The sequence below is a fragment of the Fragaria vesca genome, linkage group LG6 (genome assembly GCF_000184155.1).
Source record: "Fragaria vesca subsp. vesca linkage group LG6, FraVesHawaii_1.0, whole genome shotgun sequence".
In the NCBI taxonomy this organism is placed as follows: Eukaryota; Viridiplantae; Streptophyta; class Magnoliopsida; order Rosales; family Rosaceae; genus Fragaria; species Fragaria vesca.
The window spans coordinates 7,780,406-7,794,211 of NC_020496.1; the positions used below are offsets into that span (position 1 = coordinate 7,780,406).

At 37.2% G+C, this 13,806-nt stretch overlaps 2 protein-coding genes across 2 annotated transcripts; one reads left to right on the top strand and one right to left on the bottom strand.

Moving 5' to 3' along the window:
* LOC101295826 lies at positions 1-1,350 on the bottom strand. Its single transcript, XM_004302625.1, has 3 exons — positions 1,145-1,350; positions 833-994; positions 1-690 (listed from the first exon to the last, which is right to left on the bottom strand). Exons 1-3 carry the CDS (start codon positions 1,215-1,217, stop codon positions 404-406), a joined length of 522 nt encoding a protein of 173 aa, XP_004302673.1. The 5' UTR covers positions 1,218-1,350; the 3' UTR covers positions 1-403.
* Positions 1,351-2,191: 841 nt separating this feature from the next.
* LOC101292918 (UPF0481 protein At3g47200-like) lies at positions 2,192-6,968 on the top strand. Its single transcript, XM_004305093.1, has 3 exons — positions 2,192-2,209; positions 2,312-2,413; positions 5,505-6,968. Exons 1-3 carry the CDS (start codon positions 2,192-2,194, stop codon positions 6,966-6,968), a joined length of 1,584 nt encoding a protein of 527 aa, XP_004305141.1.
* The last annotated feature ends 6,838 nt before the right edge of the window (positions 6,969-13,806 follow it).

The window sequence follows — 13,806 nt, forward strand, 5'->3', positions numbered from 1 at the left end:
CTGTGTAAATAGGCATTAATGCATTCATTAGAAAATAATTACTCAAACATATGTCCCTTCATAATTTCAAAGTCTCATTATCTCTTAATACATCCACCTTATAATGCTGCCATCCAAACACCACCTTATTGAAATAAAACTAAAGTTATCAGGGGCAGGGGACAACGTAGTGTTACTTGCTAGCTATCTATAGATCCCAGGTAATCTTCTTAAGATCAATGATAAGATGTTACCATTAATTTAGATCGAGCTAGCTAACATCTAGCCAGCATGCACAACATAATGAAAATCTTCTCTACTTGATGATGATCAACATATGAACCAAAATGAGGCATTTTGGGATTCATTGAAGTCAGCTTATTGGAATTAACTAGCGACATAACAAGCGAAATAATAAACTTAATTATAATTTACTTTTCATCCTTCCGCATAATAACTCTCGAGTGATCGTTGTCAACCCTCCTTTCAACAGCTTCATTCCCCTGGCAACGTCTATACAAGCATCTGCAAATTTAGGATCTGTAAGCAGATCAAAGACTGGTGGTGAATCAGTTCTTTTCAGGATTGGTTCCATTATTTCGGATAATTTCGTCAAGTGTTGAATCAGTTTGTTCTCAACTGAGGCGGCCTCCTCGTCAAAATCTATATTCCGAGAAACTCCTCCATCGGAAACCAGACTGTTAATTGACTCTGAGAGCAAAAATTAAAAAATAAATTAAAATGTTAACTACCAATATTACTACGTAAAGATTTAAAGTGTGTAGCCTTAGGAAAACAAATAAACAATTAAAGACAGCAGATAGCTTAAACTGAGTTATGTATATGCGCATACTCTGCTTGTTGCAAGAATCAGGAATTGATGGTGAAGGAGAACGACAGGTTCTGGTTTCGTCTTTGGTCGGCGTATACAGATCAGACTCATCAATCTTCCGGGTTTTCGACGGGGGGCTGTTTCTCTTCCCCTCGTCGTTTTCAGGTGGATGAGGGCGTTTCCCTGAGAACCATTCGTCAAAAATCAAAAGAAAGTTAACAGGACGTAGTATCGAATTGAGTTTTAACTCATCAGTATATAAAAGGTTTATATGTAATTGCATATATGTAACCCCACGAAGGAAAAAGAATATATGAAACTAGGCCGGCGTACTCTTGTTGTTCGATTCAGATTTGAACAGCTGGTTGGCTTGCCCCCGAGGGTTCTTCACTACCTTCACATTCATCGCCTCGATTTGCAAAGCACCGGTGTCTGCACAACCCTGGGTTGGTGTAGCTAGCTATCTATCTAACAATGGATCGGAGATGATGAAAGCCTATAACTGGAATCAATTAATTTATAGAGATCGATGTTGTCACTCGATGTATCGATTAATTTAATTTTCTTAATTACTATTTAAATTCCCAATTAGAAATATGGAAGCAAATCACCTGTTCCGGAAAACGCAGTGCCAATCCTGTGCCACAAATAGTATTTTGACATCTGGCCACCAACACTAAGAAAGTTAACACTGTTAATACTTAAGAGTGTCAGGAAAAAGAAAAAAAAACACCTTTGAAATCGAAAACCCAAAAATTTTGATTAAACCCATCCCTTTTTCTCCTTTCTTGCCCAGCCTTCTCTTTATTGTTTTTCAGATCAAGACTCATTTGTTCTTCTTCTTCTGAAACCAAGTTCAACTCTACCCAAAAATTCAAAGTTTTCCAAATCTGTAGCCTTCAAACCCACTTTCATAACCTATAGATCTGGCAATCCAGCCCTCACCACATCTCATAAGAAGAAACGAAATCAAATTACAACAACAAACAAATCTCAATTACTCTCACAACATCTGCGACACCGATCATCAAGTTCACAATTCCCAACTGCAACAACAAAATCCCAATCTCCTTGGCATGCACAATCAGCTGCGATTTTCATGTCCTCCTATTGAAAACCACAACTCTCTTTGGTCTGCCTCTCCTCTCCGCTTCTTGAAATGCAGCGTTTCACACCCATATAGAAAAGTAAGAGAACCCAAAACAAGAAGAATTGGGATATGAAATAAAGATAAACCCAGAAAAGAGAAAAGTGAACAAGTTCAATTGCCTTCGTGTTTTTGCTGTTTTTTTTTTGTTCTATTCCGCAAACTAGACGGTGTTAGTGAACTGTGAGTTAGTGGCCAGATGTCAAAATTCTATTTATGGCACAGGGTTTGCAATGGGTTTTCCGGAACAGGTGATTTACTTCCGAACTATAATTGCCCAACAACCAACAACTTTATAGTTGTTGCCCATTATTATATAACAACTTATATCAACTACTATATCTTATGTTCAGAACTGGGCTATAAATTACAAGGCAAGAATGGCCGATTACAAATTCGTCCACGAAGGTAAAGAACACCCTCCTGAAATGAGCGAGATCGAAGAGGAAACCCAGGTACATTATTCTCTGGAGACTCTACTTTTCGTTAGGGGTTTTCACAAAAAGAGTTTATTTTATGCTTTATTTGCAAGGCATGTCGTATTTTTAATAGCCATTTTAATGATATTTTAAATCAATTTAGAAAAAGGTTTTTAAAATAAAAGTGTGTGTCCCTATGATACTTATCTCTACTATTAGAAAGCCAAGCACCCTAATTGGTGTCATGGTGAAATATTTTTTTGAATTACCTAAAAAACCAAAAAACCAGGATAATAGAAAATTCTCAAAGAAAATAAATATAAGTTCTATGGGTATAACCGTAAAACACAATTAAAATTTTATGGAGAAATAAAAAACGTGGTTTGTTTCCACTTTTGGTTGAGCAGTTATCTAAGAAATATGATAATCATATTCATTCCACTTTAAGTTGAGCAGTTCAGGTTAAACTTCTCTCATTTGTATACCCACGTGTAGATGCACGGGTAAAAAACTAGTAAGATATATAACAAGATCTCTACGAGGCTAGATCTATTAAATAATGATCTAATTAATCTGGATTTCCAAATTAAACTATAATTTTTTTAGCTTCCGATTTTGTTTGTCAATGATTTCTCTATGAAGTTCTTAGTTAAAAAGACAGTAGTTGGAGAGTTGGATAAACATTATTACTTTCCTTATTGCAAGTAACTTTTAGACTAATTGTTACCTATTTTTGTATAAGAGAAATTTTATATATATACAACCCTAATTACTTAATACACATCACTTGCTTAATACACCACCTATTGAATTTCTCATTATATTATTTTACTAAATAAACAACCTAAAGTACCTAAAATACAAAGAAAGAGACCCAATGGGGTTGGTCGGTCTGGTGGAAGCATGCTACAGGCTGCAAGTGGGGCAGACGTTGAACCCTAGCTTGTGAAAAACATGTCTCTTTTAGTCATTTAATATATACCAATAAAATCTTATTTGAAATGTCAAATAATAGGGATGTGTATCAAGTAAAAGTGCGTCTATTGTCACCCCACAAACCACTTTGTTCACCCCACACATTAATGATTTATTGAAATATCAAAATACACTGATGTAAAATTACATTAAGGGACAATAAGTTGTTACAAATTATAAATAAATTATAAATTACATTTTTTTTTATCTTTTTGTTTTGGTTGAACATGTACTTCATAAACACTAACTTATAATTTACCATACACAGTCGTTATATGAAGACGTTAGCATACAATCTGAAGATGAGGTGAACTGTTTATATATATTTTTTTTCTTTTCTTCTCTTGTTGATGCTTCGTTTATCTCTTTACTCGTTATTTCCCATGCTCTGTCGTGTTTTTTTTTCTTCAATTTGCTGTATTTCTTTGGTTTTCCTCCAAAGAAGAGAAAAAATATATATGTGGGGTGAGAAGAGAATGTATGGTGAATAAAGTAGAAATGAAATAAGGGTATTTGAGGTATTGTAAATGGATGAAAAAAGTAGATTTACATTAAAAATATCAAGGTTCTAAAAATCGGCCTAGGCGGCAGCTAGGCTCTCAACGCCCCTATGCGGTCCCAATTACAGCCAAATCGTTTGATATGGGCGGGTTGCCGATTTTTGGCCGCCTAGCCACGTAGGTGGGGCTGGGTGGTGCTAGGTGATCGACTTGCCGATTAGTTAATTTTTTTTTTTTTTCTAAAACCCATAAAGAGATGGAAGGAGGAAAGGGAAGAAATTCACGATCTGGGTTTGTTTGTATTTGCCTATTTGGGATTTTGGGTGGATTAGGTTGACGTGTTTTGTTTCTCTTTTAGTTTGACTTTTCAACCAAAATAATTGTACTAATAATTATGTAGTTACATGTTAATTGTAATTTTAAAGGAAGAAAAAATCAAAAGTTTGGGCGATATTTCGTTGAAACTTTTGATTTTTTCACCTAGCGATATAACTTTCCTCTCCCAAGCATTTCTCGTCCGAAACTCTCAATATTTCCCGATATTTCTTGATATTTCCCGATATTTCCGAAAATTCCCGATATGTCCAACCAATATTAGTGAAAATTTTGTTCCTCATAGGTCTTCTACGTGGTTTTAAAGCACTCATGTAATTCCATATGAAATGTATCATATATATATAAGGCGTGATGGCCTAGCCTCTCTTTGGGTTTCGAGCCATTCAAAAAAAAATATTTAAAGTAAACTTTTAAGAATTATTAACGGTTCAGCACTAATATTTTCACCTTAACTTACTACAACTCTCTATAGATCAATGTTTATTTAAGGTTTTCATTTCAAATATAGTACATAATATAGAAAACAAACATCTCTTAAAGTTTGGTTTAAAATTTCCTTGTTTTTCTTCAAATTTCCATCAATTTTCTCAATTTTTTACTACAGTCGATATTTTCCCGAAATTTCTTCGAAATTTCTGTAATTACCGAAATTTTCTTCCTTGATTTTTAATTATATTATATAATTATTTGGTTTTAAAAAATTAAAATAAATACAAAAATAGAAAAACCGATTAATCCCCGATTAATCTTTTAGGCGTTATCCGCCTAACTAGCACCCATCGTTTTTTAGAACCTTGAAAAATATATATAAGTGGGGTGTGAAGAGAATGTGGGTGAGTAAAATAGCTTGTGGGGTGGCAATAGATGTGTCCATCAAGTAATTAGGAGTGTATATTTAAAACCACTCTTTGTATAAAAAAAATATTAAAAAGTTAACAAAAACAAAAAATAAAGAACTTTTTTTTGTACCATAAGGGTTAGAAGTTAGAACGGGAGCCCTGGCTCACACTATTAAAAAATGATATTGAGCCCAAACCCCATGATATAAGAACATCCCAAAAGTCTAAAACAATATCATGAGAGTACCCAACATAACTTATGTATTCTAACAAGCACTATATAATAAAGAGTGTATTATTAACTACTCTATAAATAACTATGTCGATCAGTTTTTCTATTATGTCGAAGTTTCATTCTACTACCAGGGGACTGCGACAAAAAAAAATCCTAACAATCTATCCATATCACGTAGATTGTGACATACTGGGAGCTTTCTTTTCCAATACCTACTCATTCTGTTCATTTAAATTGGACAGGTCCCCAAGACACCTGAAGAATGGAAACGTAAATTGTATGAAGAGATCAAGGCTAAAATCGGCAGAGTGGATGATACAGACTCCTTCATCATCTCTTTACCAGATAGAAAATTAAAAGCTGAGTTGTGCATCTACAGAGTTCCGGAGAAACTTCGAAAAGTGAAGGAGGATGCCTACAGTCCCCGCGTTGTAGCAATTGGACCTTTCCATCGAGATAAAACTACCCTTGCACCAATGTCAGATCATAAATTGTCTTACATGGCATCCTTTCTTGCTCAGTATACAGGGGATAAAAAACAAGCCGCTAAACGCTTGAAGGATTGCATCGCTGCTATTCATGGATTGGACGAAGCGATTCGTCATTGCTACATAGAAAAGATGGAGAGCGAAATTAGTACTCATGATGAGCTCGCAGAAATGATGTTAGTTGATGGCTGCTTCATTTTGGAACTTTTTCTCAGAACCCACCTGAAGTTTGACTATATGTGGAAACATCAGTACGAATCTGATCCGGTTCTAAGAAGTCCTTGGACTATGGCCGCTATTAGGCATGATCTGGCATTGCTTGAAAACCAGATCCCCTTCTTTATTCTCGAAATACTGTACGGTTTTATCTGCCCTATTGTCAAAAAAAGGTGTAAAGCACCAAAGTCGGTCTCTAGCCTTGCGCTAAGTTTCTTCAAGCCTATGAGCAGAAAAGAGATCAGAGAAGAGGCTCCAGACACAGAAAGCAAGCATTTGCTTGATCTCTTGCACAAATTCTACTTCCCCCTAGTTCCTGCCGCCAGTGTCCTCTCAGCCAATGGCAACGATATAGAGTCCAACAATCCCAGAAGAAAACGAAATGGACGCCTTGCTAAAAAAAATTGGGGATTCGGTTACTGCGCTTCAGAGCTTATGGAGTCTGGAATCGAGTTTCGAAAGGAGCCGAGTAGTGAGGAAAGTTTGTTGAACATCACTTTCAATCGGCCGCCCAAGGATGGTGTAATCAATATACCACAACTGCTCATTCACGACACAACAAGTTTTTCACTCTTCAGGAACTTGATTGCTTTCGAGCAATGCAGTCTTAGCACTACGCAAAGCATCACATCATATGCCTTCCTCATGAAGAGCCTCATCAGTTCCTCACTGGACAGCAAATTGCTTGAGAGGAGAGGGATCATTGAGCACAGTTCTAATGGAGAAAAAGAGTACTTGGCTACTAAATTCCGAAGTATAGTAGATGGAGTTGATCTGATGGACGACTTCTGTTTCCGAGAGCTGTGCGATAGAGTGAATGAATACCAGAAGTCGTGGAACAATCCGAAAAGACGACTTAAAGTATTTTTCCGAAAACAGAAAAGGATCCTCTGGGCCAATTATCTCTCCAGTGCATGGAAAGTCATGTCAATCCTGGCGGCGGTGACCATTCTCATTTTGACTTCCTTGCAGACATTCTACACAATTCACCCTCGCAATTGATACATGCATGTTGCTTCTAGTTGTGGCAAACTGGCCGAAAAGTTTCTCTTGGACCATCCTAGCAACATATTACTCTTATTTGATTTTGAGATTCCTCTTGTAGAATAAACTGCTCGCCTTTTAGCAACAATTTTTTCTTTTTCTTTTGCAATTTCCGGTTCGAATTCGTAATGTATGCCTGTTTATTTTATCTGATTAACCTTTACACCATCAATCACTGATCTCCAATTTATAGTATCATTATGAGTACTTCAGTATGGGTATGTGATGAAAAACTTGATGGCATGGGGGCATGCCGCATGGGTATGTGTGATGAAATTAGAATAGGAATAGGGCACAACTGATTTAAGGATCACTAAAAAATCTCCCACCGTAAGCTAAATTTGAAGCCACATTTAGTTTAGAAAACAAGAATATTCTTTGAATATATTTTTTCAGCTTACCAAACTCTCCCCCCAAATAGTTTAGAAAACAAGAATATTTTTTATAATATTTTTTAGCTTACCAAACACACAACCAGAAGAAAGGCTTTAGCCGACGAAAATAAAAAAACCAGGCCGACGAACTATTTTTTCGTCGGCTAAAGTCCACGTTAGCCGACGAAATTTTCCTTCGTTGGCTAATTTAAATTTTCGTCGGCCAAAAAATTCTTTAGCCGACGAAATTTTTAAAAGTTTAGCCGACGAAATTAAAATGTCGTCGGCTAAAGTGCTTTATATTTGCAGATCTAGATAGCAACTCATCTGGGAAAAAAAAAACGGGAGAAAAAGTTTGAGTGTTGTCGAAATCTGTCCATAATTAGTTTGTGGAGCTATATATAGGTACATATATGTGTATATATGTTGATTTTGAGTTTTATTTGAGTTGATCGATTTTGAGTGTGATTGAGTTGATCGATTTTGAGTACGTTGGATGTATATATATATATATATATATGTGCTGATCGATTTGGTTGATGATTTGATAATATATATGAAGTTGTTGTTAATAAGTAGTAGATATATATATATATATATAGTTAATTAATTTATAATATTGTGTTGATGGTATGAAGTTGTTGATGTATATGAGTTGATGATGTATTTGTGATGATGTTGTATATATAATATTGTATGTAGTGATCGATTTTGAGTACGTTAATGTNTGTGTGTATATATATATATAGTATAATATGTGTTGTACTCGTAGTTTGGTTGATGGTATTTAGTAATAATATATATAGTAGTTCGTCTAATAAGTAGTAGTATAATTAATTATTAATTATTATTAGTTTAAATTTAATTTAATAATATTGTAGTTGTATGGTATAGTAAGTTGTTGATGATGTATTTTGTTGATGATGTAGATATATATATATAATATTGTTATGTAATTATTAAGTATATATATATATATATGTGTGTTAATTAATTTGTTATTAATTAGTTGTAGTACGTAGAATATATACTAAATGAATTGAGATTTTATATATGGCATGAAATTTAATTAATAATTAGCTAGCGTTATACATATATATTTTGTTATATTTTCAGGATATAGATTAGAGTTAGATTTCGCTTCCAAAATGGGACAAAAGATATGGTAAAGGAGTTATGAGTTTTCTGGAATATGCGCTAGCTAATGCTAACGGGAATACAATTTTCTATTGCCCGTGCACGAAATGTCAGTGTCGCATCGATTTGCGATTGACAAAGTATGGCAGCACCTGAAGAGTAACGGGTTTTTGGAGAAGTACAAATGTTGGTTATATCACGGTAAAACATCATCAGGGGGTCCGCATGATCATGGCCAATTTTCTGAGACAGGCAGTACATCCAACAATCCAACAACGGCCTTCATCAACGACATGTTTCCTTATGAGAGCGGTGTATGCGCTCAAGGACAGTATATGCCTGACCTGGTGTAGCCCTTCCCTAGAGCTGTCAACACTGCTGGTATTGACAAGTACAACAAACTGCTTGCTTTCCAACAGACCCATGTGTACCCCGGTTATCAGAAGACCGTTATTAAAAGTGTGATGGACGTAAGGAAGATTAAAGTTGAGACAAAATCGACCGTGAAGGCTGTTGATGATTATCTACAGTACATTGCTTCAATGTTGCCCTAAGGTCATCGTCTTCCTACCACTTATCATAAGGTCCGATATATCCTGAAAGATCTTGGGCTTTCCTACATTAAGATCCATGCATGCAAATATGACTGCGTTCTCTTCTGGGGTAAAGATCTAGAAGGGAATGACCTTAGTGGCCTTGACGCATGTCCGGTATGTCACACTGACAGGTATAAGCTGACTCCTGCAGACAATAGGAAACCTGTGAATGTACTTCGGTATTTCCCGTAGAGGGATAGGCTGGAGCGGTTGTACATGTCTTCACACACGGCCAAAGCTATGAGATGGCACGCTGATAGGGAATTGCATGACGAAGATACCCTTATACACCCTGCTGACGGGGAGGCTTTGAAGCATATAGACAGAGAGTTTCCTCATTTTGCGTCAGAGGTCCGAAATGTGAGGCTCAGACTCTCATCCGACGGGTTTAACCCTTTTGGCAACATGAGTCTTCAATACAGTGTATGGCCGGTGATTTTGGTACCGTACAACCTTCCTTCATGGATGTGCATGAAGAAGGAATACAATATGTTGAGTTTGTTGATTCCGAGGCCCGGTTATCCAGGGAAGTGTCTCGATGTGTATTTGAGATCTTTGATTGAAGAGCTTAAGTTTTTGTGGGACGTTGGTCATCCCACTTATGACAAGTACATGCACGAGATGTTCCAGATGCATGTCATGGTTGTTGGTACCATCAGTGATTTTCCTGCCCGTGGGATGTTGTCAGGCAACGTTGTTAGGGGATACAAGACTTGTCCATAGTGCCTTAGCGATGAGGGGAGCAGCAGTCATTGCAACAAGATATGCAGATTGGGTCACCGTGCTTTCCTTCCATATAATCACGAATGGCGGTTCGATGACAAGGCATTTGAAGGGACCGTAGAACACGGTGTGCCTCCCAGAAGATGGACGGGGGAAGAAATTTTAGCAGTGCTTAATGAGTACGTTTTTGGGCAGCTCAGCAATCATCCTAATATTGTGGCGGCAATACCTGAAAGACCCGACATGTACAAATTATGGACACAAAAGAGCATATTCTGGGAACTCCCATACTGGAGTAAGTTGTTGATCAGGTACTACCTAGATGTGATGCACATAGAAAAGAATGTTTGCGACAATGTGGTGGGCACAATGCTGAACTTGGAGGGGAAGACGAAAGACGGTCCTAAGGCACGCATTGATCTAAAAAAATACAATTAAGAAGACATCTGTGGTTGAAAGAAGGGAAGAAAAAAATGCCTCAAGCTCCTTACACTGTGAAGCCTAACCAGAAGAACGTAATTTTCAGGTGGATGAGTTGTGTGAGGTATCCTTCAGGCTATGCAAGAAATATAGCCCAGTGTGTGAACTTCCAGGACAATAAGATGTACCGGTTGAAGAGTCATGACTGTCATATCCTGCTACAACGTATTTTTCCAGTTTTCATTCGACCGTTCCTTCCCCGTTAGGTGGTGGAGCCGTTAGTAGCGTTGGCAAGATTCTTCCAGAAGTTATGCACACGGGAAGTGAAAAAATCTAACCTCCGGAAAATACAAGAGGACATCATTTATATCATGTGTAAATTTAAGAAGATATTTCCTCCAAATTTTTTTGACATCATGCCTCACTTGATGATCCATCTCTCCGAGCAATTGTCCCTTATCGATCCAGTACATTACACTTAGATGTATCCCATGGAAATATACTTTTTTTACACCTGAATTCCTCAATATATTTATATGTTCAATAATCATAACACTTTGCAACTTGATTTATAGGCAACTTGGAGACTACAAAGATTATGTGGCTAATAAATCCGCGCATGAAGGATGTATAGCTGAAGCATATATTGCGCACGAGTGTGTCACCTACATGAAGTTGTATTTAGGAGCGTTGAAGGAAACTCCGCAAACCATGCCAGTAGATGTACCGAAGTTCAATATTTCTATACTCTCCAGTGATGTTGAAGTTTATGGAATTTTGCCAGACTCCTACAAGTTGTAACCACATGAGCTAGTCATTGCCCACTGGTGGGTATTGATTAACTGTCGAGAAGTTGAATACTAGAAAGATATCCATCTATATTGTCTAGACATTCAAGGTGATCTCGAGTACGACAACATGGAGTTCGCAAATTATTTTGGCGGCTGGGTACGTAATTCAATATTTCTGTACGTGTTTATGTTTATTGCATAATTATCCATATTTACAGTTGAATGGTTGGTTGCAGATGAACCATATTCAATTTGATTGTCACCCAAATTGGTCGCACGAACTAAGACTTCTAGCGATGAAGCCGATAATGTCAAGAGTTTATCCAATTTGCAAGGTGAATGGCGTGCAATTTATATGTGAACAGAGAGACAGCAGACGGAGAACACAAAATTCTGGGGTGATGGCGCATGGTGGGCGAAATGGAGTTGACTATTACAGTGTTCTCCATTCAGTGGTGGAACTCGTTTATGGACAAGGCATGACAGTGCACCTCTTCAAGTGTAGATGGTTTGATACTAGGCCGCAGAGCATGAAGACCGATCAGTACGGAATATTATCGATGAACACTGCTACAAGTTCTTACGAAGATGACCCGTTCGTTTTTGCCACATCGGTAAAACAAGTGTTTTATTTTGATAACCTTGCTAAGGGTGACGCATGGAAAGTAGTCAACCTTGTGCACCCTCGAAACATTTACCGGGAGGCTACACTTGGAGAGGCCGAAGACGAGGAAGAAGATGTTGCGTATCAAGAGCCCAACGCAATAGGTATTCCTAACTCCTCTACCGTTCGCCTTAATAATTTTACAGCGGGTCGTTCGGTGCGAATTCGTGATGAAGAGCCAAGGCTTATTGATGTTGATCCAAATCAAGAAACAGACAATGACTGGCGATGAGGAAAGGCATAGATTACCAGAAATTAATTCTGACACCGAAGAAGACTCATCGGATGATTCCGATTATGAGCCTTAGTTTTAATTCTGATTACATTAATTTGAATAAAAAAGAATGTATAACCTTTATAGTTTACATATGTTGAATTCATATTTCTGTTATTTTATATGAACAAAAAGTTAGTATGGTTTAAACCTTCTGTTTTTTTAATGTATTTTTTATACTTTAGCCAACGAGATACACTATAATTCGTCGACTTAAACCATCTTAGCCGACGAAATATACCATAATTCGTCGGCTTAAATCATCTTAGCCGACGAAATAAGTAATAATTCGTCGGCTAAGATACGGTAAGCCGACGAATACGCCTAAATATTTCGTCGGCTAAACCCTAAAACCTTAGCCGACGAATACCCTAATATTTCGTCGGCTAAACCCTAAACCCTAAACCCTAAAAAAAATTTACGACTTGTTGCGTCTCATCGGTTTGAAACTATTTTCAGTTAAAGGTCCGGCCAAAATACATAATTTAGACAGTCCAATGACCTTTTCCATGCGTTTAGGAGTTTGACTTAATCGATTGACTGTCAGCCGACGAAATAAGTAATAATTCGTCGGCTAAGATATGGTAAGCCGACGAATACGCCTAAATATTTCGTCGGCTAAACCCTAAACCCTAAACCCTAAATTTTTTTACGCCTTGTTGCGTCTCATTGGTTTGAAACTATTTTCAGTTGAAGGTCCAGCCAAAATACGTAATTTAGACGGTCCAATGACCTTTTCCATGCGTTTAGGGGTTTGACTTAACAGATTGACCGTCCGGATCGAGCCCTTAACCTTGTCGGATCAAGTTGAATTTTTTCCTATACATGTATTTTATCATGATGGTCAGATCTGACGGTCGGATTTTTTTTTCTCAAGTTTAATCATCACAATCACAACATGCCTAGTAATGTTGTATAACTTGTTTACCAAGTGTTTAAGTAAATGTTCCGTTTCAAAAACAAACTATATGTAGAACCTTCAAACGACAAAAAGTCGTGAAATAAGATATGACCAGAATTGTGAAATACGTCTACGGTTTAAAAATCATGGTATTCCAGTAAAGTCTCGGTGCCGATAGTTACGGTCAATTCAATTTTCCATTCTTTATCCCTATGGGTAGCCCTATCTTAGGTGGTTATTTTCCATAAAATTATTATATGAATTGTTGGGTCTCATCGGTTTGAAACTATTTTCAGTTGAAGGTCCGGTCAAAATATGTAATTTAGACGGTCCAATAACCTTTTCCATGCGTTTAGGGGTTTGACTTAACGGATTGACCGTCCGGATCAAGCCCTTAACTTTTTCGGATCAAGTTGAATTTTTTTCTATACATGTATTTTATCATGATGGTCAGATCTGACGGTCGGATTTTTGTTTCTCAAGTCTGATCATCACAATCACAACATGCCTACTAATGTTGTATAACTTGTTTAACGGATTGACCGTCCGGATCGAGCCCTTAACCTTGTCGGATCAAGTTGAATTTTTTCCTATACATATATTTTATCATGATGGTCAGATCTGACGATCAGATTTTCGTTTCTCAAGTTTGATCATCACAATCCGACGAATTTCAAAGGTTACCCGACGAATTTCAAAGGTTTAGCCGACGAAATTCAAACGTTTAGCCGACGAATTTTAAAGTTTAGCCGACGAATTTCAAATTTTAGCCGACGAATTTAAAGCTTTAGTCGACGAAGTAAAAATTTCGTCGGCTAAAATTACACGGTATACAGACGAAGACCCAGCTCTCGACAGCCTCCACAACGCGTTTCAAAAACCCTAGCCTCCTCTGCCTCCCTCTCCTGGTCTCCCG

Excerpts from the sequence above, each read along its gene's own strand:
- LOC101295826 (XM_004302625.1), bottom strand. The coding sequence starts at position 1,217 with ATGAATGTGAAGGTAGTGAAGAACCCTCGGGGGCAAGCCAACCAGCTG. Across the intron at positions 995-1,144 it reads ATCTGAATCGAACAACAAGA|GGAAACGCCCTCATCCACCT; the intron begins GTACGCCGGCCT and ends AATGGTTCTCAG. Across the intron at positions 691-832 it reads TGATTCTTGCAACAAGCAGA|AGTCAATTAACAGTCTGGTT; the intron begins GTATGCGCATAT and ends TTTTGCTCTCAG.
- LOC101292918 (XM_004305093.1), top strand. Across the intron at positions 2,414-5,504 it reads AGATCGAAGAGGAAACCCAG|GTCCCCAAGACACCTGAAGA; the intron begins GTACATTATTCT and ends TAAATTGGACAG.